The sequence below is a fragment of the Alosa pseudoharengus genome, unplaced genomic scaffold (genome assembly GCF_046254945.1).
Source record: "Alosa pseudoharengus isolate Yale_2024_CS ecotype anadromous, Long Island Sound unplaced genomic scaffold, YU_APseudo_1.1 YU_APseudo_1.1_scf_8, whole genome shotgun sequence".
Lineage (NCBI taxonomy): Eukaryota > Metazoa > Chordata > Actinopteri > Clupeiformes > Clupeidae > Alosa > Alosa pseudoharengus.
Window position 1 is genome coordinate 10,219,438 of NW_027468870.1, and position 25,141 is coordinate 10,244,578.

At 43.1% G+C, this 25,141-nt stretch overlaps 1 protein-coding gene across 2 annotated transcripts in view; it reads right to left on the bottom strand.

Moving 5' to 3' along the window:
* Positions 1-10,699: 10,699 nt before the first annotated feature.
* The window catches only part of zbtb20 (zinc finger and BTB domain containing 20), a 50,192-nt gene continuing 35,750 nt past the window's right edge, over positions 10,700-25,141 (bottom strand). For both annotated transcript variants that reach the window (XM_076275079.1, XM_076275078.1), the window contains 4 exons: positions 19,793-20,005; positions 16,070-16,676; positions 14,767-15,594; positions 10,700-11,778 (listed from right to left, as the gene is read on the bottom strand). In XM_076275079.1, the coding sequence (XP_076131194.1) occupies positions 11,051-11,778; positions 14,767-15,594; positions 16,070-16,676; positions 19,793-19,966 (2,337 nt within the window). In that variant the 5' untranslated portion in view covers positions 19,967-20,005 and the 3' untranslated portion in view covers positions 10,700-11,050. The remainder of the gene's footprint in view (positions 11,779-14,766; positions 15,595-16,069; positions 16,677-19,792; positions 20,006-25,141) is intronic.

The window sequence follows — 25,141 nt, forward strand, 5'->3', positions numbered from 1 at the left end:
CACCAACAGCTCAAAGGGGCAGCACCACTTTTACAGGTCAACCAAAGTGCAAAAGCAGTTCTTGTGGTCATTTGCAAAAAATAAAACAAACAGCAAACAAAACAAAACAAAACATTGTATGACCTCTCCCAAGAATCATTTCCAGTGTTTGTAACCGAAGTCACAGCACAAACCAATTTGTCTACATTCAAACTTTCCTTATACTCTGACATTCTTGGTGTTACATCTGACCTGGACAGCCAATGTCTGCATCATGTATTTTTCTTTCTATTTTCTTAGTTTCTTTTTTTTAAATCAAATGTCCCAACAACAAATTACACAGAAAGAAGAGTCAGGCTTCTCACTTCCTTTGGCAAATCAACAGAGCAATCTATCTGCTGGTGGAAAGCAAACAGGTGAGCATTCGTTACATTGGAAACGTACCCAGATATCATGGCATATTTGCTAAAGGGTACAACTAGCATAGCCACGTTAGCCTAGCCACGCTCTACAGTGGACACAAGAGGCCTACAGTGGCACAATCTGTTCAGCCTATGGAAAATAAGTAAGAAGGTACAAAAACCCAGGAAACAATGTTCCATTCTACTTTAATGTTTTGCGAAACACATCACAGTAGTGTCAGAATAGTAGACAAAATAGGACATCTTTCAAACAAAGGGGAAAACGAAAACCCAACAAACACAATAAAAACAGAACTGCAGCATTTCATCCGATTGTGGCTCATTCGTTAGAGCAAGGTGCTAGCAATGTGAGAAACATCTTCACTCTACTCTAGCATTTGTAGAGTAAAGACAGGCCAGATTACACAATAGTAATATTACGGGGTGGCTATTCTGAAATTATATTGATAATTAACAGTACTCTCAACAACTTCTTTACTTTAGGGACGTCCTGTCACTCAAAATGTGGTTCTGCAAGCATTTTAAAGTCTCTGCCAATATTCGGCCTTTCAAGTTAAAGCTGCAAAGATATTGCTGGTTGCAACAACCACAGTAATCACTAATCAGCAATACTACAGGCAGTGAAATTCAAGCTGGCGATTTCAATGCTGGAAATGTTACTTTTTGCATTGTATTTTTTTTTCAGTATGACTACAAAGTTGCAGAAGTTAGTGTAGTTTAAGAAAGTAAAGACATTTCCTATTTTTTTATTTTTAGATTTTTAAATGCTGCTGGCAGTATTTATTTTTTTACAATAAGGAGTGTAAACAATCTAATTTACAAAATGGCATTTTTCTTCAGTGTTTTCTAGAATACTGTGTATGTGTGTGTGTATGGGTCTATGATTTTGTATGTCAAAAATGTTTGTACTATAAATTGTCTACTAAAACGTTTAGGCAAGTGTGATTAAGAAGGTCAGGGTGCAAAACTGAATTGGTATCAATATGTGTTAGTTGACTTACTCTTCTCTGGTGACCTGAGCAGTGGTGCAATGCCTTCTCAATGTCAGACTCTCAAACCACATCTACAGTAGGGGCAAACAGACATAGATGGAGCTACGGAGACCGCCAATGGAACATGAATGCAGATGCTAATTAACTGATACGATTTCCATTCTAATACACCTACACAATGACACGTTCCTGTAAAACCTCCACAGCGTCACATGGGTTCAACTGGGACTAGTCTTGTTTGTAAGTGGCTGGAGCGAAACAGATCAACAGACTCTCATCTGAATAAAACCATGTCAAAATAAAGTAATAAAATAATCATAAAAAAACACCACAGTTACGTGAAATTTGCATTAATAACCTTATATTTTTTTCTTGTATATGCTGACCACTGCTTTACGGTATAGACTGTAGCCTGTAAAATATGTATGTATAATATATATTATTGTACAACTGTAAAATAGAATATCATACAACATAATGATGTGTAATGAAGTAAATATATGTTTTTTTTTTTAAACTGTCTAGTCTTTGGATTATGTTGTGTTAGTAGCCTTTAATGTGTTATATTACTACATTGCAAGCAGTGAATTATTACATATGAACATATCAGTGATTATATTAAGAGGCTTAACAGTATGTATGTAATGCTCTGAATTAGAAGAGAATAGTTCTGGAAGATGTCGGTGAGGTGTCATTTAAATGTCAGGACAGGCAGAGATATTATATTAGTTTACATGTGATCAGGTGAGATTTACAGTAAGTGAAGAACCTCACACCGTTAATGTACAGTATTGGATTTTTTCCGGGCTTGCTGATTATGGTGAGTTAGGTCATTATTGCTTGCACTACTCTTTAGATGAATATAAAAGTGTTCTTGAAGTTAAAAGCAAGTCAATTAATGGCAGTGAAAACCCAGCAACCGTCTGACTCTGGACACCCCGGACTGGTCACTCAAACAACAATAATGTTATACCCTAAACTGGCCACTCAACAACAATAATGTTATACCCTAAACTGGTCACTCAACAACAATAACGTTACACCCTAGACTGGTCACTCAACACCAGTAATGTTTCACCCTAGACTGGCCAATCAGCACCAGTATACTCTGAACTGGTCTCTCCAGACTGGCCATTCAGCACCAGTATGCTCTGAACTGGTCTCTGCAGACTGGCCAATCAGCACCAGTATACTCTGAACTGGTCTCTCCAGACTGGCCAATCAGGATCAGTATGCTCCAAACAGTTCACTAAAGACCAGTAACCCTAGACTGGTCATTCAGCACAGGGGTGTGTCAGAGTCAGCTGGCCTGGGTGTCAGGGCACAAACGGTCTTATTCAGAGATCAGACAGTGCTCGAGTCCGGCTCTGGAGATTACTGGTAATACTAACAGCTTTTCTCTCTCGGTATTTCTGCTAACGGTGTGAGTGGGGTGTGGGTGGAGCCGCTACAGAAGGACGACACTAGGGGTCCTGCATATAGCTGTGCTTCTCATAGGCACTTGCGTCTGCAGACTAGGTCTGGGTCTCATGCAGTATTTAAAATTCCACTGTCTGCTATTCATTTTCTGCTTCTACATATAATTGTTCTATAATAAGAAAAAGAACTGGATAAACCAGAGCTTTCAGTTATGACACACAGAATTGTGGGATTGTTAATACTACTATGAACAATTTTTCTCTCCTCAAAAATGATGTCATGGAAAGTTGCATAAAGTTGGAATTACAGGGCATGGCCAAATAATTTCCTTGGGTGTAACGTCACAGTTTTGAGATGAAGTACTGCAGGAACACTCGCAATGACACGGCATTTCTACAATGTCACATTTGGTCACAAAACTAATCGTATGTGGAGTTTACAAATGGCCCTATCGGACAGGTTGGTCTGATGATGGCACAAGAGTCCAGGTTAATGTCACAGTGGTTCACTGAAGGCATCAGAAGAACTGTTAGGTCACCCTCCCACCAACTTTAGTTCCAGAACGCTGCAAAAGTGCCTGACAGTGAGCGGACAATGAGTTGCCAATTGCTGCCATAAAGAAAGGCCAATTAGAAGAACCTAACATACTCAAGCCACACTTGCGTACTCAAGCCACATCCATCACACGCAACAACATTAAGGCAAGCTATCTCAGGTGCAAAGAACAGTATTTGACCTCTCTGACTATACGACACTCACCCACTCACAGAAAACTAACTCCAACTCAGACGAACATGGCGCTATACGTCTGTGGTATGTGTCTGTACGGCACTCACCCTGACAGAAAACTGACTCCAACTCAAACATGGCATAATACATCTGTGGTATACGTCATGCTGTGGATTTGGTTTCAGGCAAATCTGGAAGCCAAGAGTATACTAAAGAGACATACCAAGACAGAAGTGAGAAGTGTATCTTTCATGGCTGTTTCTCCTGCACCTTCCTCTCTCGCCTCTCTGTACGCGGACTGACTGACAGGGAGCCAACGGCCGGTAACACAGATATCCACATCAGTCAAAAACATCCAGGAAGACGTCCACTGTGTGCATCACCTCAACAAAACAGGAAGGAATCTGAGAGAAGTAAAAAATCACGACGGAGCACAATGAAATACCAGAAAGGAGACCTGACACAAAAACCCCACACAAGACAGAAGCTACGTCCCTACACACCCGCTGGTACTGGTACAACTACTGTTATGGTTACTATTAAAACAGAACAAAAATAAAACAGAAAAACTATGCTGTAAAAATGTATTATGAGAAGAGTGACTATGAAAGTACATATATGTGTACACTACTATTATTATTTTTTTTTTTCAAAATGACGGATTTCAAAGTGAAAGAAGACTGTATGCAAACTGCTGTTTATAGTATTTACTTGTGAAGCTTACTAAAAAGGAGAATTTTGATGGCGTGTGAGGAGTATGGACCTCGGCCTCTACACTAAACTAGAGATGCACAGAGGACAGTGCTGAACCACACCGGTCATCAACAGCAGAACACAAAGGAACTTGGAATACGAAATACCAACAGAGTCATTGAAAGAAGCTGTGCTTCATTTTTTTTTTACTTGTTTTTTTTTTTGGTCATTTTTTTTCTTCTATTTACCCACACCAGACAAAGAATGTGAATTATCATCAGCTTAAGGTAAGGGAACAACAATCCTTTCCTGACCACCATATCACCGTGACAACACCCCCCACCCCTGTCCCCACCCACACATACAAATGACATATATATTGGAGGAAGGCCTAGCTGGAGGTGTAACACAAGATATTAAAGTGACTACATAGGATGTCAAATGCTGGCAAAGGACTGTGAATCTGCAAAACGCTTGATAGTGATACCAAATAAAAGGGGCTAACTTCAGGAGACGATGACTACAAATGAGACATATTTAAGACAAATTATGATTATCTTTAAGTGCCATATTAAGAAGTCCCTTCTCTATCTCGTTCTTTCCTCAACCAGACCAGTCCTCTACCACTAGGAGAACAGGAAGTTCATACTGAAACAACACCCAATTTGTTCATAAAACCAACACACAACAACCAAACCCTCTGAAGTGGACACTGACTTGTTACTGTGGTCATTATATAATACTACACAAATATCTTCTGACATAAAACTCATGATATCTAGTAGGACAGCAATGAAGCACCTCTTCAACCAAATAGTGCATTTACTGGAATTAGAATTAAGGCAGGTGTGTGTATGTGTGTTTGTGTGTGTCAGAGAAAATGTGTGTGAATATATACATGCACAGTGACTGATTGATCTTCCTATAGGGTTTTCCCAGTGTAAAGCAGGAAGCTGGTGGCCCTTTGGGAGTGCTGGGCTAAGACATCTCTGATGTCCTGTTGCCTGCCATTGCATCATTACAGAGGGTAGCTGAGAGCACAGCTACATCTAAGCAAGCTAACCAGCTGGTATCCTGATGGCACCATATGCAGAGATGTTAACTTCACACAAGCTAACTAGCTTGCATCTTAATGGCACATTTGCAAGGATGTTAACTTCACACAAGCTAACTAGCTAGCGTTTTAGCATGTTGCCGCAGATGAGTACAGAATGGCTCACAACATCAAAGTTCTGTGATAACCAGTGCCACAGCAAGAAGTGCGGCTCGTCGCTCGTTCGTGTTTGCCAGCACGAATTTAGAAATTCTCCTTTTCAAGGAAATTTTGTAATGTTTTGTTGAGCCACAGGAAGGTGGCGCCATAGTTTGGACCCACTTTACAGGGCTTCAGTCTCGATAGCACCTGGTCACCTGGCTCTGTGGCAGAGTTAGCAGCTGGGTTACTGACTTAGCTCCTAGCACTGTAGCCAAGCGTGCTACCTCAAGTCTCATAGGGTAATACTAATCACCTCAAGCTGTCTGTGTGTGTCTGTGTGTGTCTGTGTGTGTGTGTGTGTGTGTGTGTGTGTGTGGAGCTTAAGTTAATTTAGCCAGGATTAAAACTGTAGGCTATTCTCCATGTGTGCATAACATTTAAACTTGAGATAAATCAGTTAACATCAGTACTAATTTAGGCTGTACTGACTTAAGGTCATGGTCAGATCACATAACATTTCCCTCAGGTGAAGGGCTTGGATCCGGTGTGTGTGTGTATGTGAGGGTGCAACGGTGACTGGAACAGTGCTCCTCTACGGCGGCAGTAGTTTGGAAGCTCCATCGATAGCTTTGGGTTTAGAACTCAGCCAGAACGACGACACTCATAGCCTGCCCTACTGATCATCAACAGCAACACAAGTTTATAAAGATGATACACTTAATGTGTTTTAACGTTAAGATGTTCAAAGTCAAGCTATGTGTTATCTTATTCTGCATTGTAATTTTTTTTACTGTCACAAGTTTTGACACAGGATTAGAAGGAAGCCACCAAACAAGTAACTGTAAAATAAGTAGAGGAAAGGTAAGTTTAGGAGATGCAAGAAAACGTGAACAATTGTGATGCTAGAGGCAAATCAGTCAAAGAAAGGATAAAATAACAGACAACAAACAAGCTCTGACAACAAAACTACACTGCTTCAAAATAGTAAAATCAATTAAACAAAGAGCATAATTTTAAACACCCTCTCAACTTCCCCCTAGTCACCCATCCAAATTCACTTGAAAATTTCCAACCTCAAAACAACAAACAAATAAAAATATATATTTGCAATTATTCATCTCTAAACACTATAATCTTTTTCGGTGTAACAGCATCATAAATCGCATTGTGATGATAATTAATAAGAAGTAATCACAATTATTAATAAAACAGTAAATAGTGCACTTCGTGGGGTATTAAATTTATCGAAAAAACAGTGCAATGTAGATGCAACATTTTCTTTCCGCAAAAATATGCAACAGAACCCCCTGTTAAACAGGAGGAAAGGTGACAGTCTTTCTTTCAAGCCACAGTTCTGTTTCATGTTTTACATTTTCATCCATTCAAAAACAATATTCCTTTATATGAACGACAACAGAACTTGAAACAAACAAAATCTGACAGAAATTACAAAATCACTGTTTCACTGTCTCACACAGAAAAAAAACTAAAAGTTACAAAAGCAGAAAATCAAAGACAACACTAAAAACAATTCAACACATTTTCATGTTTTTTTTCTTACATTTATAAAACAAAAGCACAGGCAACATTTAGGAAGTGAACATGTGCAAATAAAATGGGAAAAAAAGCAAAAATGTAGCATATCTCCCACATTAACTCTACATTTCCTTGTTGATACCAATCTGGCATCTTCCATGTTTCTGTGTTTTTCGTTGCTTTTGGATAAAAAAAGATTAATTTTATTGGTCTATTATTGTTGTATCAGAAGCCACATTGGTTGAAGTATCAAAAAGCCCAAATATGTTTGTACATGTGTGTGTTTGGAGAGGGGGGGGTCTTTGCTAGTTCTTATGTGCCACCTTCAAGGCAAAATGAGTGGCAGCAGGATTGGCCAATGAGCCCAGGACGTAGCCTCAAGCTGCTCACTGATTTGCCAATGAACCCAGGCTGTAGCCTCACGTTGCTCACTGACTAGGGCGGCGGCAGCAGTCTGGACGCCCAGGGCTCGGATCAGATCAGACCATCTGAGCGTTTGGGTGATCAGGCTTAACATACATCTCTCAGCTAGTCTGCCCAAACTGCACATAGGAATGTATGAAACTGCTGAAGGTGCATTTTTAACATTTTAATGATTCACTATCTAAATTTCAGCATACTGATAAAGGTTGTGACAAGACTGGACAAAAAAAATGATAGGAGTGCACTACATGAAGCTAACCTTTAAACTTTAAATACAAAAACATGAATTGCTGGGATAGCACTAAGCATGCAAAAAAAAAAAAATTCAAGAAAAGATCACCCATCTGGAAAAAAATTAGAAGGTTTGTGATGTGAGTTTTGCCCAAATGAAAATACTACTGCATGTACTAGTCAAACCAGCCAACCTTTTCCTGTACTTCAAGCTGCTCTGCCTGACTGACACTGCTGTATTTCCTGAAGGTGGTCTTTAAATTGCATATCTGACAGTGTCTTGTTGTATGTTGCTGTTGTGAATGTTTTTTAATTTTATCTTATTTTATTTATTTTCCTCAGGGGTGCATCGGCCTCATACAGGAGTGTTATGTTGGCTGATGTTTTTAATGGCAGCCGTACATGAGAATTGCAATCATTGAGGGTTTGGTGGTGGAGCTATGGGAGGGGGGATATGTTATAGCATGCCAAACATTCATCTCTGACAGCCTGTGTCAAGCAGTTTGAAGAGGAAGAAATGAACAAGCAGCGATAGTGCATTTGTTAAATAGGAGCCAAATCAGTACTGCCTTGTCTAGGCGTCTCATATAGTCATGTAAACAGACAGGACTCTCCCCTTATTACAGTCTAAGGTTGGGGTTGGGGTTGGGGGCATACAAAACCCACCAGAGAGTGGTGGCGGTGCAGTGCCCTGTCTACTCTCTCGCTGGTTATTAGGCAGGAAAAGGGATTATTTCTTAAGTTTCACGTTCAACAAAAACAAAGTAAAATTGGACATAAAATGGTCATTTTTTGGTCAAATCTACAAAGACAGAAAAGAAATTGCAGAGTTCTAAGAGTTGACAAGATATAGTTTCACAGGGGTGGGCTGTCCATGTCTTGACTAATTAACATTTGAAAGGGGTGACTGATTGAATTGGGGGTTTGTTCTAATGACAGGAGTAGGGTGGGAGTACGGCAGAGGCCCGATGTGTTAATGTCGCCCTGATCGCTAAGCAGTTCAGCTAAAGCATTCCAACAAGGATTGCCTCTCTAGAGAATGGGGCAAATGACATACAGCATGGAAATTGAATGGACAATGACATTTAATTTTACAAACAGTCCATATTTAATGGCTCTTTCGGGACAACCAACCCCTGTGATGATGCTCATCTTCTGTGTTTGAAACAAAAAATAATAATGGAGGACAATTTGATAACAGACCAAATCTCTTGTTGAGAAGAAGTTATGTTTGCAAAAAAATTAGAGTGGAAATATTTTGTGGTCGACTGCTTTACTGCTAAGTGCAACACAAAAAAGCTCACTTTGATCAAGTTATTTTGGGATAAAAGGCAAAGAAATTATTTTTCAGAAGGTGCAAGAAAATGATAAAAGCAGGCATTAGCTTAGCTTCGCACTTCATGTCAATTTTTTGTTATTTATGAAATAACAATAATAATAAAACTGTATTATTATTATTGATTATAATCAAACTTTTTAATATGAACACAATTTTCAAAAGATGTTCATGTTTCTTGGTTAAAGCTGGAAAATATTTCAGTTTACTTCTGGAATTTAACTGTGTGCATGTATGGTTTCAGTGGAAGAGGTCTTTAGAAACAGTCATGATTTATTTATTTGTGTTGTTGTGTTTTTTGCACTAAGGGATTATTGTGGCAGTGCGATGCAGGACTAAAAGTCAAACCAATCAAATATAATGTGCGTTAAAGCATGTAGAATCTTTTTCCACTTTTTTTTACTTTGGATATTTATAAAAACGAGCACACACTGTGGAAAGAGTTGACCTTCAAGCTTTTTGTGACTATAAAATATTCTTAATTATTGGTAATAATTGTAAATTAAGTCAAAATTAAAACATAAAAACAAAATGAAAATATTTTGTGAAAGCATAATTCTTTCAATTTTACGTGAAAGAATCCTTTTTTTTGTCTTTTCTGTAGTTTTCCAACATCTAACAAACACAAGCCGAATTGTACCACTTTTTTTTTTTTAAATGACAATCATAATTGTCATGACAACAGCTGCAACATTGCTTTCCATTTTACCACATATTCCCACATATCAGCAAACGCTCAATAAATAACAGCAACAACTATTATTATCGTAACAACAATAACAATAATCGTCAATAATCACAAACCCAGTGTTGACAATTCTCACGTTTTACAATCCCCACACAGATGAAAAAATGAACAAGGCATATCTGTGTCTCAATATTTTTCTACTATTTTTTTTTTTTGTGTGTCGTCGAAAAACGTAATAAAAAATTGTGTCAACATGATACCACAGTAATGTTTGAATGCTTTTCAGCTATCCAAAGTTCGGTCTACAAATAAAATTTGAAGGATGCTAATTCCAAACGTATATTCTTAGCTATTCCGTTTTTGTTTCTACACAGCAAAATTTTAAAACGGCAATGTTTTGGGAATATTGTATTGTACAATACTATGACACTAGATCATGGACACTGTGTGATCTGTGTGTCTGGGCACATTCACAGGTGTTGAACGTGGCGTCACACTTACAGCTTTGTACTGTTTTAGGGCATTGCAGAACTGGCTTTGGGTGTGTGTGGACGTTGCACTTACAGTGCTTTGTACTGTTTTAGGGCATTGCAGAACTGGCTTTTTGTGTGGTGTGGGTGTTTTGTATCTTAGGTTTTTCTTTTTTCCCCCGCCAGATTCTGGTAGTGTTTAACACATAACGAAATCGGCAATAAACATAGGACTTATTTTTAAGCTCAGTCAGAGCATGAACAAATATTTACCTTTTTTATCGGTGTGTTTAGAGGCCGACTAGTAACTACGGTGACGACAAAATCCAACCAGTGGATTGGTCAGCCAATGTTACTGTGCATCAGCCTTTAAGGCAACAATGAAGGAATTCTTAACACGAAAAAATTAAATTGTAAGGAGAACAAGAACACATAAAACATTGTTTTTTTCTCTGGGAAACATCATAAAATAAAGACAAAATATTTCAAAAATGTGCCAGTAGTAGCATACATGTGCTAACAACATATACATATATATATATATATATATATATATATATATATATATATATATATATATATATATTATATATATATATATATATATTCAAACATTGCCTTCAAAAAGATCTCTTAAGACAATTAAAAAAGATAAAAAGAAAGAAAAAAAAATCTAGTGCCATTCTAGGTATGTTTTTATATCCTCCATTCATTTTTTTCATCTCCACTCATCCAAAACAAACTGAAGTTCTTTTCTTTGATTTTCTGTTAAAACATCCGGGTTTGAACTGTTGTTTTCTGTAAGCTGATAATGTTGGGCTTGTATGAGAACACTGTTGCTGTTGCTTTGACTGTTGGGGTTTGCTGCTGCTCAGTTGTGTAGATGGGCTGACTGGATTCTGATTGGTTGTCTGCTTGGCTGGTGAAACGCGACTTCTTAGCCATCCGTCACGTGCATGCGCATGTGGTCGTTGAACATCTCGATCTGGTCGAACTTGGCAGGACAGACGGAGCAGACGTATGTCGTCGACTCCTGGTGGGAGGCGGCTCCTTCAGACACCACGCCCACCGCTGTCCCGACTCCAACCGACCCGGGCCCTCCGGATGCCACTGCGAGGGCTGACACCCCAGGATCGGAGAGGGTCATGGCCACGGAGGACGCCCCTCCCCCTGTCCCTGTTACAACCGATGCTGCTCCACTGATGCCGCTCACGCCACTCACACTGGCTCCGCCCATCACCGTGGCTCCTCCCACCACACTCACACTCCCTCCCCCTCCAGCTCCGCCCATTCCTCCAACACCGATCACTCCCACGCCGGGCGTGCCCAACCCCGGCATCCCGCTGGTGACCCCCACCACGCCAGCGGAGATGGCGCTGCCTACTCCACTCATGCCCACTGCGCCAACGCCGCCGGCGTGCAGAGCCATGTGACGCTCCAGCAGGGTCTTGTGGGAGAACTTCTTCTTGCAGACGTAGCACTCGTAGGACTTCTCCCCGCGGTGCAGCCGCATGTGGACGTTGAGGGAACTCTTCTGCGTGAAACGCTTGTTGCAGATGGAGCACTGGTAGGCGCGCACTCCGGTGTGGGTGACCATGTGCTTGATCAGGTAGTCTTTCAGAGAGAAAGAGCGCCAGCAGATGCTGCACTGGTGCGGCTTCTCACCTGTAGGGGGAGACAAAAACACACAGGGTCACAAACCAGCAGGTCAGAAACAAATGACGCCGGCGCTGACCAACCGTGTTTACTGGCAGAGGTGTTATGGAGTAATAAAACTAACAAGCTACAGCAGAACCTCAGAAGAGCTAACTATCAAGTTAACAACAGCTAAACATCCGTCGGAAACAAGGGAAGGGCAGAGTCATCAACTCAACTCAGCCAATCATAAACATGGATAGTCCCTCTTGAGATGTGTCTTGAGAAAGAACATCTTAGAAAACGAACAACAAGGACAACATTTTTAATTTAGTAACACCAGTCTAAGTGTAACCAGTTAACCAGTCTAAAAGTAACCAGTTAACCAGTAACACTAGTCTAAGTGTAACCAGGTAACCAGTCTAAAAGTAACCAGTTAACCAGTAACACCAGTCTAAGAGTAACCAGTTAACCAGTAACACCAGTCTAAGTGTAACCAGTTAACCAGTCTAAGAGTAACCAGTTAACCAGTAACACTAGTCTAAGAGTAATCAGTTAACCAGTCTTAGAGTAACCACTAATACCAGTATAAGAGTAACCAGTTAACCAGTAACAATAGTCTAAGTGTAACCAGTTAACCAGTCTAAAAGTAACCAGTTAACCGGTAACACCAGTCTAAGTGTAACCAGTTAATCAATCTAAGAGTAACAAGTAACACCAGAAACACTAGTCTAAGTGTAACCAGTTAACCAGTCTAAGAGTAACCAGTTAACCAGTAACACTATTCTAAGAGTAGCCAGTTAACCAGTAACACCAGTCTAAGTGTAACCAGTTAACCAATCTAAGAGTAACTAGTTAACCAGTAACACCAGTCTAAGAGTAACCAGTTAACCAGTCTAAGAGTAACCAGTTAACCAGTAACACCAGTCTGAGAGTAACCAGTAACACCAGAAACAATAGTCTAAGTGTAACCAGTTAACCAGTCTAAAAGTAACCAGTTAACCAGTCTAAGAGTAACCAGTAACACCAATCTAAGAGTAACCAGTTAACCAGTAACACCAGTCTAAGTGTAACCAGTTAACCAGTCTAAGAGTAACCAGTTAACCAGTAACACCAGTCTAAGAGTAACCAGTTAACCAGTCTAAAAGTAACCAGTAACACCAATCTAAGAGTAATCACTCAGTCGTAACCAGTAACCAATAACCCCAGTAATAAGTCAGTACGTTTACATGCTACAGTTATAGCTCGGCTAGGTGATCTGACAAAATTACTGTCTTATCCGAGTATGAGTACATACACTTAAGGGGAATTGCTTTAATGACCGTATGTCTTACTCTGTTACACTAGACGGCGATTTGCCCCCCTTCCTGTTCACAAACACCAAAACATTCCACATTAACATCATTAGCGTGCTAACTAGCGAACGAGTGTAACAGGTAAATAAATAGTTGACATAACTTGTTGAACATTTTCGCACGGACATTCTGGGGGATGTAAATTCATATTCATATGTATGAAAGAAGGTGCAACTTTTGTAGCGTTGTGGCATAAAGCTAGTTAGCTTGCTATCCAAACTAAAAAGGCTGAAGACTGTGCTAACTGTAGTGTTACCCAGAGTGCTTAGTCCAATTGATAAGTTATTCAAGCTTATATTGTATTATCTAGGTAAAGGTTTCTCAACGGGGGCGGTACCTACCGCCCCCTGGGGGGCGTTCGTACAACCTAGGGGGGCGCTGGGAACGTGAGTTTTTTGTTTTTTTTCCCTTTTAAACTTTCATGGTTTTCACATATTTTTGGTGCAAAAATAGGCTACCTGAAATAAATAGGCTATTTTCATTCATGGGTTTCTAACCCCTCTACCGTCCCAGCTACATTTTACTGTTTATCTATGCTCAGTGGTGATACAGTGCAGTTCGGGCCTGCACACGCCCGGACTCACGTCCCCCAGCCCCAGCTATCGTCATCTCTCTATAGTAACGTCGATAAACATAACCCAAGTTCGCGGCTGAACAGTTCAATAACCAATAAAAATGTACACAATTCACTGTGACGTCTTCATCTTTAATAAAACAACACAAACAAACATGGCGGATAGCAAGAAAAAGTGCCCACAGTCAGTGCAAATTACATCAATTATGGATTTATTCCTTCACCGATGAACACTACTTTACCCATGTGCCTGCTCTGCGATCACGTTTTCTCGAATGAGGCCATGAAACCCACGCGGTTACAGGAACATTTAATTAAAAATTAAGAGGATCAAAGTAAGGTCAGGGGGGCATTTGCTCAAAAAAGGTTGAGAACCACTGATCTAGGTTATTTGGACCATCTGGCTAAAACAACTTTGGTTCTGTCTGATGTCAGTTGGACTAACATTTTTACATACATTTAAAAGTCCGGTTTTGGTCACACGGACACAATAATTTGTTCTTTTCCCCCCCGAGTGTCATGTAAACGTACTGAGTAACACCAGAGTAATCAGTAACACCAGAGTAATCAGTAACACTAAGAGTGGGCCTAATCAGTACCACTGAACAAACCGGGAGAGACACTGACCGAGATCAGCAGCTAACAGCATTCAGCATGTTACAGATAACCACCTCATCTGCAGCACACAGCCTATTACAATCTATTACAGCAGCCTATGAAGAGCAGACTCCACACCTCACCAGACCCAAACACAGCCAATCAGAGCCCACACAACCACCAGGCTCAAACACAAGCCAATCTGACTGATCCAAACGCAGCCAACCAGAGCTCACACCCCACAAGGCCTTGACACAGCCAATCAGACCCCACACCTCACCAGGCCCAAACAGAGCCAATCAGACAGTGTGCACAAACCTGAGGCCCTCACCTATGTGCACAGACTTGAGGCCCTCACCTGTGAACACAAACCTGAGGCCCTCACCTGTGAGCAGAAACCTGAGGCCCTCACCTGTGAGCACAAACCTGAGGCCCTCACCTGTGACACAAACTTGAGGCCCTCACCTGTGTGCACAAACCTGAGGCCCTCACCTGTGTGCACAAACATGTGCTTGACGTAGTTCTGCTTGGCGGTGAAGGTCTTGCTGCAGAGCGTGCACTCGTACGGCTTCTTCTCTCCCTGTTGCCCGGCCACCCCCCCGGCACCCCCGGGCTGGCCACCCCCTCCCCCCGGGAACGGGGACAACCCCGGCGGGCCGTGGGTGGGGGGCGCGGGGGGTACGGTGACAAACTGCCCTCCCGCGCCCCCGCCGGAGCCCATGGACTGGGGCAGGCTGAAGAGGAAAGGCTTGGAGGCGCTGGAGGGCTGAGCGGCGAAGATGGCCGGCACATAGGCGTTGCCGGCGGTGCCCATGACCGGGCTGTTGCTGGTGAGCGTGAGGGGCAGCCGCAGACCGCCGGCGGGGCTCTCGCACGCCTGCCGCAGGTACAGCTGGGCCGAGGGCATCGTTGCCCCCGGCGACTGCGGGATCAGCGTCTCCACGGGGCTGGCACCGGACGCCAGTGACCCCGACCCGAGGGGGCCGTCCGACTCGTGGAGCGTCCGCTCCGGCGACGAATCGCTGACCTCGATGCGCGCCATAGATAGAGAGGAGGGAGGGCCGTGGTGGGTGGGGGAGGGGCGTCCCGCATCTGACGAGGCCTCCTCCCGGCCCCCGAACAGGAACTGATGTTGCTGGTGGGGATGCTCGGCGGAGTCCGGCTCGGTGCCCACCGAGGAGCTGACGCCCGAGTCGAAGCTCTCGCCCTTGGGCTCGCTCTCGGAGCCCTCGTCCCCGCCACCCAGGCCCCCGCCCCCAGACGACGAGTAGGACATGTAGCTGCTGTAGTCATCCTCCGACTCCTGCTTAATGTGCAGCCCTGCAGGGGGAGACGGAGGGACACAGAGGTAGAGGGAGGGAAAGGGAGAGAGAGTGGAATAGAGAGGGAGAGAGAAGGGGGGGGTAGAGATGGAGAGAGAGAGAGGAATAGAGAGGGAGAGAGAGAGGAATAGAGAGGGAGAGAGAAAGGAATAGAGAGAGAGAGAGGGGGGAGAGGGAGAGAGAGGAGAGAGGGGGAGATAAAGAAGAGAAGAGGGAGAGAGGGAGAGAGAGAGAGAGAGAGAGAGAGAGAGAGCAAGTGAAAGACAGATGTCAGCATGGGTTAACATGAAAGGTGAGTCTCACTTGCCTCAGCTTTAGCTTCTGTGACACATCTGGGCGTAAACAGCATACAGCTGGGCTCCCGGAGGAATCTGCCTGGGACCTGCCGTGCTCACTGGGAGCCTTCGTATGGCACCTACCCTTGCCCCGTCCCTACCCCGCCCCTACCCCTTGCCCCACCCCCGGTCACTTACCCCCCGGGTGCAGCCTGACGGGGCGCGGCTGCTTGCGGCAGTGGCCGGAGCTCTCCGGCGTGGTACTGAGGTAGCGCTCCACAGCCTGCTGCGACCTCTCGTGGATGCGTGCGATCCAGGCGGGCTCCTGGCCCTGGGTGCCCACTCCCACACCGCCGCCACCCGTGTGCAGGTAACCCTGGTGATGCCCGCCGCCGCCGTCCTTGCCGTTCTGGACGCTCAGGCCGGAGTAGAGCGAGGTGTAGACGCGCTCCAGGCTGTGCTGCTGCTGCGCCGCGATCATGTAGCCGCTCTCCGCGTCGCTGCTGGGGCCCGACGTGCCCGACTCGGGCGTGCCGCGCGGCGTGGTCTCCTGGCACGAGTCGCCGCCGTGCCCGGTGGAGCCCGAGGTCGTCCCGAAGCCGCCTGGCGTGCCAGCCATAATGCGCGTGCACTCATCGATGACGCGCTTGATCTGCAGGATGCTGGCAGCTGTGAGGATCTGGAGCGCCTCGGACTGGGCCACGCGCAGGACGCCGCTGTACATGAAGTCGATGAGCTTCTGCACAGACTGGACCGACACCACCGCCGGGATCTCGATGTCACTGTAGCCCAGAAGCAGCTTGTCCTGAGAGGCAAGGACACATATTCATATTCATATTCATACAGTTGTGCTCATAAGTTAACATTACATACCCTGTATATACACATGCTAAAGTCTTTTGGAAATTGATCTTAATGCCCTATTTCAAAAAATGAGGAAAAATCCAACCTCTAAAGGTATACTATGCAGGTTTAGGTATTTTTGCCTAGTTTAGAGCTCCCTCTAGAGTCGCGATGTATGTATATGTTACTCTGCTATTGCAAATAGCAAACTTCTCACGAATTATCCCCCCTGTACACAATGCAAATGCTTTTGTTGTGAAGGTGAAGGATTAACAGGCAAAAACAATTTTCAAAAAGCTGTCGGAACGTCACATATTACCAACCGTCCCGTATTTCCAACCTCTTACGTGTATGTGTCACTTACTATTCATTTTTATACAAACCAAGACGGCGGATTCCTACAGAAACGCAAGCACCCACACCATAAGTGTATCTAAATTAGCTATGTACCAAAAATTACATTTTACCGTGACTCGAAGAGCTGTAAACAGTCTTGTAAGGCCACGTGTACAAATCCGCTTGGAGCTCCAGTGGAATTTTGAATTGCGACGAGAATTCTCGGGCTAACCGTTGATGTGCCGTGAGAAAGGTTGGGTATAGGCACCCACCAGCCCAGCACTAAACTCCGAGCGTGGTAAACAAAATCGGATATTTCAGGCAGTAAAAGCCCCGGTAAGAACCAAACTAGATTTTGTTGGAATCTACACACCTATGGCTACTGAAAAACATAAGGTTCATTTATCAAATGTTATTTTGAAGTATTAAAGTACATAATTGTGGGGGGCGCTGTGGCGCAGCAGGCTACAGCGCCTGTACCACGTACTGGTCCGCGTGCCCACGGGGACCCAGGTTCGAATCCGACCTCATTTCCCGATTCTCACCCCATCTCTCTCTCCCACTTACTTCCTGTCACTCTTCACTGTCCTGTCCAAATGAAAGGCAAAAAGCCCCAAAAATATACTAAAAAAATGTTTGATGTTTGAGGTAATGTTTCAGATTCTCGCGAGTTTTGGCGGGGCGCCACTCTTGGCTGGTTTTCTCGGTAAGGACTCGCTACGTCTATGCTGTATAGCTATGCTAGGTGAATGATTCACTTATTACAAGTTCGTTTACCATCAAATTAGCTTTATAAAGGTGAAAATCTTGCATAGTGTGCCTTTAAGGGCACCATTTTTCTTGTGAATGAATAATGTATCGTAAATAAATAAATATTCTTCCTTGCAGATATTTATTTTTAAAGACCAGTTATTTCATGGATCCAGTATACTATGCAGATACCTAGAGATTGCCATGGTTTTATTTCAGTTAGCATAACAGCTGGTTTGATTTGCATTGAGAGATGATGTTATGGAAAGTAACCCATGCCAATCGTGAGAAATGGTGAAGGCTATGTGTTGATGTGGGGCTATTTTTATTCCAAAAGGCCAAGAGAACTTTATCATGATGCATAGTATCCTGGACCCATGAAATAACTTTAAAAATACAAATCTGCCTGCCACTATGGGAATTTAACATAGGGGTATGTATACTTATGAAAATGTACCATCTTTAACTTCAATCTGGGATGGATGTCAAGACTAGGAACATGTTACCAACCACAAAGTTCCAGCAGCAAATCTAAAGTTCTCTGGGGCGAGGCCCCATCTTATACTGGTTCATCATACACAATTACATTGTTTCTAGACACAACCATTACATAGACATATGACAATACCTAGGCTTTTAATGGATACACACTCATGACCATCATGCTATAATTCTAGTAGAGACAATAGACAACCCAAGTATTAAAACATAGCCTAATTATTAGTGTTCATTTGTCGTTCGTCGACAAATACCTGCCATTATAATGTGAATTTCTATAAAGTAGCATGCTGTCTTTTGCACCCAGGCAGTAGCCTAAACATCCCATTTCCCCCCAGTTTTCAGATTTTATCTGATGGTTATTTATTCCCTTGTATCCATACTTAATGACTATGCGTTTGTCATGATTTTTAGGGATTTTTTTAAGGCTTCCCAAACAAGGCTACAGTGTTTGTGGACGCAGATCGGATTTGATCCGGAACCCTGTATGGAAACTGTTTGGGCGTAGTGTATGTAGCAGAGACCGGAGGCTGCCCTGCTGCTGGAGGCTGCATCACATGATATTAATTATATGTCAGCGCTACTCTCTGCAGAAGCACATAGTCACTTGTCTGCCTGAGGGAATGCCCTCACTATACTAACAATGGATGTCACATGATTTTTATTAAGAGAGCTCAGTTCATAGAGAGAGGTGTACAGCTGGGTGTACTGAAATGTATGTTGCATTAGTGAGACACCCAAAATACTGAAGAAAAACGCCAGTTCTTCCCCAATGTAACATATTGTATGTAAACCATACATTATTATACAAAATGTAATGTTCAGCACATGCAATTTAGGGAGAGTCTCAAAATGTCTCCCACATACATGTAATATGTGCCGTGTGTGTGTGTGTGTGTGTGTGTGTGTGTGTGTGTGTGTGTTTGTGTCTGTCTCTCTGTGTGTATGTATATGTGTTTGTGTGTGTGTGTGTGTGTGTGTGTGTGTGTGTGTGTGTGTGTGTGTGTTTGTGTCTGTCTCTCTGTGTGTATGTATATGTGTGTGTGTGTGTGTGTGTGTGTGTGTGTGTGTGTGTGTGTGTGTGTGTGTCTGTGTCTGTCTCTCTGTGTGTATGTATGTGTATGTATGTGTGTGTGTGTGTGTGTCTGTCTCTCTGTGTGTGTGTATGTATGTGTGTGTGTGTGTGTGTGTGTGTGTGTGTCTGTTTCTCTGTGTGTGTGTATGTGTATGTGTGTGTGTGTGTGTGTGTGTTTGTGTCTGTCTCTCTGTGTGTATGTATATATGTGTGTGTGTGTGTGTGTGTGTGTGTGTCTGTCTCTCTGTGTGTATGTATGTGTATGTATGTGTGTGTGTGTGTGTGTGTCTGTCTCTCTGTGTTTGTGTATGTATGTGTGTGTGTGTGTGTGTGTGTGTGTCTGTCTCTCTGTGTGTGTGTATGTATGTGTGTGTGTGTGTGTGTGTGTGTGTACGTGTGTGTGTGTGTGTGTGTCCCACCTGGAAGAAGGGGCTGCCTGCGGCCAGGACACAGCGGTGTGCGCGGAGCATGCTGCCATGGATGCGGACGGTGACGTCACAGAAGTGTCCCCTCTGGCGCTGCTCATTGAGGGTTTCCAGCACGGACGAGCTGAAGTTGTGCAGGTTGACGCTGTGCACACGCTCGCCGCTCATCACTCGACTCGCTCAGAGACAGGACACCGGGGGGAGGATCTGAAGGGGTCACAACACACAGCAGACATTCATAACGATGCAGCAACATCGCAACATACAGCAGACATTACTATAGTTCAGTCAGGACCACTTTGTCAAGAAGGTTGATTGCTATTGGTAATGCATAATGTTTTATTTGGCGGTATGGTTCTGTTCTGGGAGCCCCCTGCCCTTCCATGTGCAAACATGGAAAGCCTAAGGCAGAGAGAGCAGCAAGATAAACCCCCCTATAGGGTACAGAACAGACCAGACATCAATGTCAACAACTAGACATTGATAAGTCAGATGTATGAGAAGGAGATGGGGTGGAGGTGTGTTGCAAAAGGCTTGCAGAGAAAGCAGCAGAGTAGGCAGGCTACAGCAGATTAAAAAGGGCGCCCTGAATGATGTCCACCAATATAAGAGTGAGTGATCAGCTGATTAATCAGCTGGGTAGTCAGCTGAGCAGTTAGCCAAGTTGCTGGGCATGACTGTGGCCTGCCTGAACTAACGCTATGCTCCATATGCGGCAACATCACAACACACAGCAGGCATTCATAACGATGCAGCAACATCGCAACATACAGCCGACATTAATACAGATGCAGCAACATCGCAACATGACACTTTCAGATAAATGCAGCATCACAATATAGCACTTTCATATAAACAGCAACATCGTAACATGTCACTTTCAGATACAGTGTCTATAAAAAGTATACACCACCCCTTGGATTTTTCCACTTTTACTGCTTTTATAAATGGAATCTTGATCAATTTAAGTTGGCCTTTACAATCATTTACAAAAAACCCTCTTTAATGTCAAAGTAAAAGCAGATTTCTACAAAGTAATGTTAATTGAAAATATATAATGCAAAATAAGCAATTGCATAAATATTCACCCCATTGAAGTCTCCTTTGAGTAGATGCACCTTTGGTTGTAATTAAAGCATGAAGTCTTCGTGGATAGGTCACAATTAGGATTGCGCATCTGGATACTGCAATTTTACTCCATTTTTCTTTGCAAAACTGCTTAAGCTTTGCCCGGTTGGAAGGGGATCGGGTGTGAACTGCCCGGTCCAGCCACAGATTTTCCATAGGATTGAGGTTTGGGCTTTGACTCGGACACTCCAGAACATTCACTTTGTTGTCTTTAAACCATTTCAGTGTAGTTTTTGCTGTAGGCTTCAGCTCATTGTCTTGCTGGAGAATAAATCTTCTCCCACGTCGTAGTTCTCTTGCAGACTGAATCCAGGGCCTGTCGTCATGAAGTATTCCCACAGCATGATGTTACCACCATCATGCTTCAAATTAGGGACGGTGCGTTTTTGGTGATGTGCAGTGTTCGGTGTTCGCCAAAAAATGCACCTAATCTGATGGCCAAAAAGCTCAATTTTGATCTAATCAGACCAACAAACCTTCTTTCATTTGACCTTGGAGTCTCCCACATGTCTTTGGGCAAACATTAGTCGAGAGAGCTTTGCCACTCACCCATAGAGCTTTGACTAATGAAGAACTCCCATCTTAGCTGCTGAAGCTTCTTCAGAGTTGTCATAGGTGCCTTGGTGGCCTCTTCTGAGTTCTTCTTCTTGAACTCAGTTTGTGGTGGCAGCCTTATTCCTTACATTCCTTAATGATGAATTTCACTGAACTCCAGGGGATGACTTGACCATTTTTTTGTATTCATCCCCTCACTTATGCTTGTGAGTTGTTTGGAGTGTTCTTTTGTCTTCATGGTGGAATTATAGCCAGGAAAACTGATTGACCAGTGAGTAGACCTTCCAGGCGCAGGTGTCTTTATATTACTATACTATACACATTCACTACACTCAGGCGATCCCCATTTCACTAATTGTGAGACCAATTGGCTGGACTGCTGTTGATTTAGGTCAGTTACTTTAAGGGGGGTGAATATTTATGCAAATGCTTATACTGCATGATATATTTTGAATTAACATTACTTTGTAGAAATTTGCATTTCAGTTTGGCATTAAAGAGGGGGTAAATTATTGTAAAAAAGGCCAAATTATATGAACAAAGATTCCATTTATTTAAGCAACAAAAGGGGAAATATCCAAGGGGGAGAATACTTTTTATAGGCACTGTAAATGCCGCATCACAACATTGCACCTTCATATAAACGCAGTCACATCACAACGTTACACTTTCATAGGTGCAGCATCACAACCTTATACTTCCACAACACCACAATGTCTGGTATTGCACTATGCAGCTTCGTTGTTCCCACCAGGAACACAACCCTTCACGTCAGTTTGCAACAAACTCGGTAACCACCACAGTGTTTCCCATACATTGTCAATTCTGCAAACCAACCACCACAAATGGAATTCAATTCTCTGGGAAACACTGCACTAGCATGTGCCCGAGACTTTAAAAATTGACAATAAGGAAAATTTTGTTGTTTTATCCTACCATGGGCCTGCGAGAAACACAATTTCAATCCTCTATATGTCTTGCACATAAAGCAGATTGATTGATTATAAAGCTGGCTTTGACTTTCAATTCCTTCATTGTGTTACTTTAAAGGAAGTGTCACTTTTTAAAGGGTTTCTGATCAGCAACCACCTGGTATCTCATTTGGTTTTCTCTATTTCTCTATAATTTTCTTTATTTCTGTATGAGTCATGTATTTCCCCTCGGGGTGAAGTGTCTACAACCTTAATTTCAATTTCAAATTGAGGGGACTTAGCCAACATTTTGAATGTTTACAACTCTAATGCACCTCCCCCACTACCACCGAACTCCCGCTCATCGAGTTTGTGCTCGTCGGTGTGCACCAGACTGCACCAGACTGTGATTGACAGTCAGATCTCATGCAGCCCTGCTCTGATTGGACCAGAAGAACCAGGAGCTGTGGATTTTTGCAAAACAAATAAAAGGCTCTAGGTAAAGGTAGAAGTGCTTTTTCTTCTAAAACAGGCTGATTTATGTTGTTCTGTCGGAGCATAGTGTCGGTTTCAGTGAATATGATCAAAAAAATCTTGCCAACTGCAGCTTTAAATGAATGTTAATGAAATATTATAATATATATGAAGGACATACATGTCTGTCACTCCCACTAACTATCCCACTAACACACGGAGTAGCTCTATGGTGCATTTGGGTGCCCTGGGCCCCAGTGGCAGTAGCACAACACCAAAATAATATCACCAACAGATGCAAGCATGTCAGCTATTGTCTATGATTTATCGCTGGTTTCAACACCACTTGTTAGATGGTTATTTCAGTGGTTTGAATGTGTGTGTGTGTCTCTGTATGTAAGGGAGACATCTGTGGGGATTGGTGCCTGCTTCAAAGATTTTACATAGCAACTGGCAACTTCTTTGCATATGCTGCTGAAACATAATTTGGCTTTTAAATCACTTCGGTAATGAGCTTGCTAGTGAACCGCCATTCAGCTAAAACTAAACACCTATTTCCATCATTCCAGGGTGATGAGGACCAAAGTCTGGAGGCCGCAGCCATGCTAGCCAGTACTGAGCTTATGGTGATGCAGCTAGGGGTACAGGGTGTCTGTTGCAATGGTGTCTGTGGTGATGGAGTCAGTGGTGATGGTGTCTGTGGTGATGGTGTCAGGCAAGAGGAGATGATGGTGTAAGTGGTGATGGCGTCCATGGTGATGGTGTCTGTGGTGATGGTGTCAGGCGAAGGCGATGATGGTGTTAGTGGTGGTGGCGTCCGTGGTGATGGTGTCTACGGTGATGGTGTTTGTGGTGATGGTGTCAAGTGTAGGGGATAAGGGTGTCAGTGGTGATGGAGTCAGTGGAGATGGCGTCTGTGGTGATGGTGTCAGGCAAGAGGAGATGATGATGTCAGTGGTGATGGTGTCCATGGTGATGGTGTCTACGGTGATGGTGTCTGTGGTGATGGTGTCAGAGGTGATAGAGTGAGTCAGTGGAGATGGTGCCTGTGGTGATACAGTCAGGGGTTATGGCATCCGTGATGATTGTGTCAATGGTAGAGGATGATGGTATGTGTGCGGTAGAGGAAAAACTAGACTCAAATATCACAAAATGTTGGGATCATTTTCTGGGCCATCTAGTGATCAATCATAACCAACTGAATTTTAAGCATCACACAAATGAACATAAACAATATGTTCAGCTCCACTAGATGTTTTGGCAACAGTGACAGTCTGGCATTTAGCATTGCAGTACACATACAGTATTGGTACTGTTCCCACTACCAGCAAGTCCATTCACTAAATAATCAAGCCCATTTGATACAGTTACCAAGGACATGCATGTTTAAATGTTTAAACAAGTATGACTGGTACTGAAGTAAGAAATAGTACAATAGTAACATTTGAAGTCATATAGCAGGGGTATTTGAACAGAAAGTCTTACGCCAAAAAGTAATTCTTTCACAATTCCTACATTAGCCACAGGGTGGCATCAGGGAGCCACACAAATGTAGGTCAACCCGTTACAAGGAGTCAATTCAGGTCAATTTAGGGCCTAGGTGACGCAGTTCTCTCACTGTAAACTCAGAACCTAACACAAGCAGTTTGCTTCTGGGATTCTGACTTTCATACAGCTTATTGCTTTCTGTTTTAGTTCAGACAAGGAAGATTGCAATGCTTGAGTAACATAACAGTTTTACAGTTCTGAAGCAGCCAACATCCAACATCAATAATGACTGAATTTATAATCAATGATAGAGAAAAAACAAACATGGACTTAAGAGAGAGATGGTGGGAGGGTGGAGAGAGAGAGAAGAGAGAGGGAGAGAGAGAAAAAGAGGGAGAGGGAGAAAGAAAAAAAGAGGGGCAGAGAGGGAGAAAGAGGGAGAGAGAGGGAGAAAGAGCAGGAGATAGAGAGAGAAAGAGGGAGAGAGAGAAGAGGGAGAGAAGGAGCGGGAGAGGGAGAGAAAGAAAGAGAGGGAGAGAGAAAGAGCGGGAGAGAGAGGGAAAGAGATGGAGAGAGAGAAAGAGGGAGAGAGAAAAAGGAGAGAGGGGGAGAAATAGGGAGACAGAGAGAGAGAGTGAGAGAGAGAAAGAGAAGTGAGAGAGAGAGAGAGTGAGAGAGAGTGAGAGAGAGAAGGGGAGCCTGCTCAGCTCAGCCTCATATCTGCACATCTACAAAGCAGTGTTGAAGTTTACATTTAAAGTTCAAATGTTTCACTCTGTCACTCATT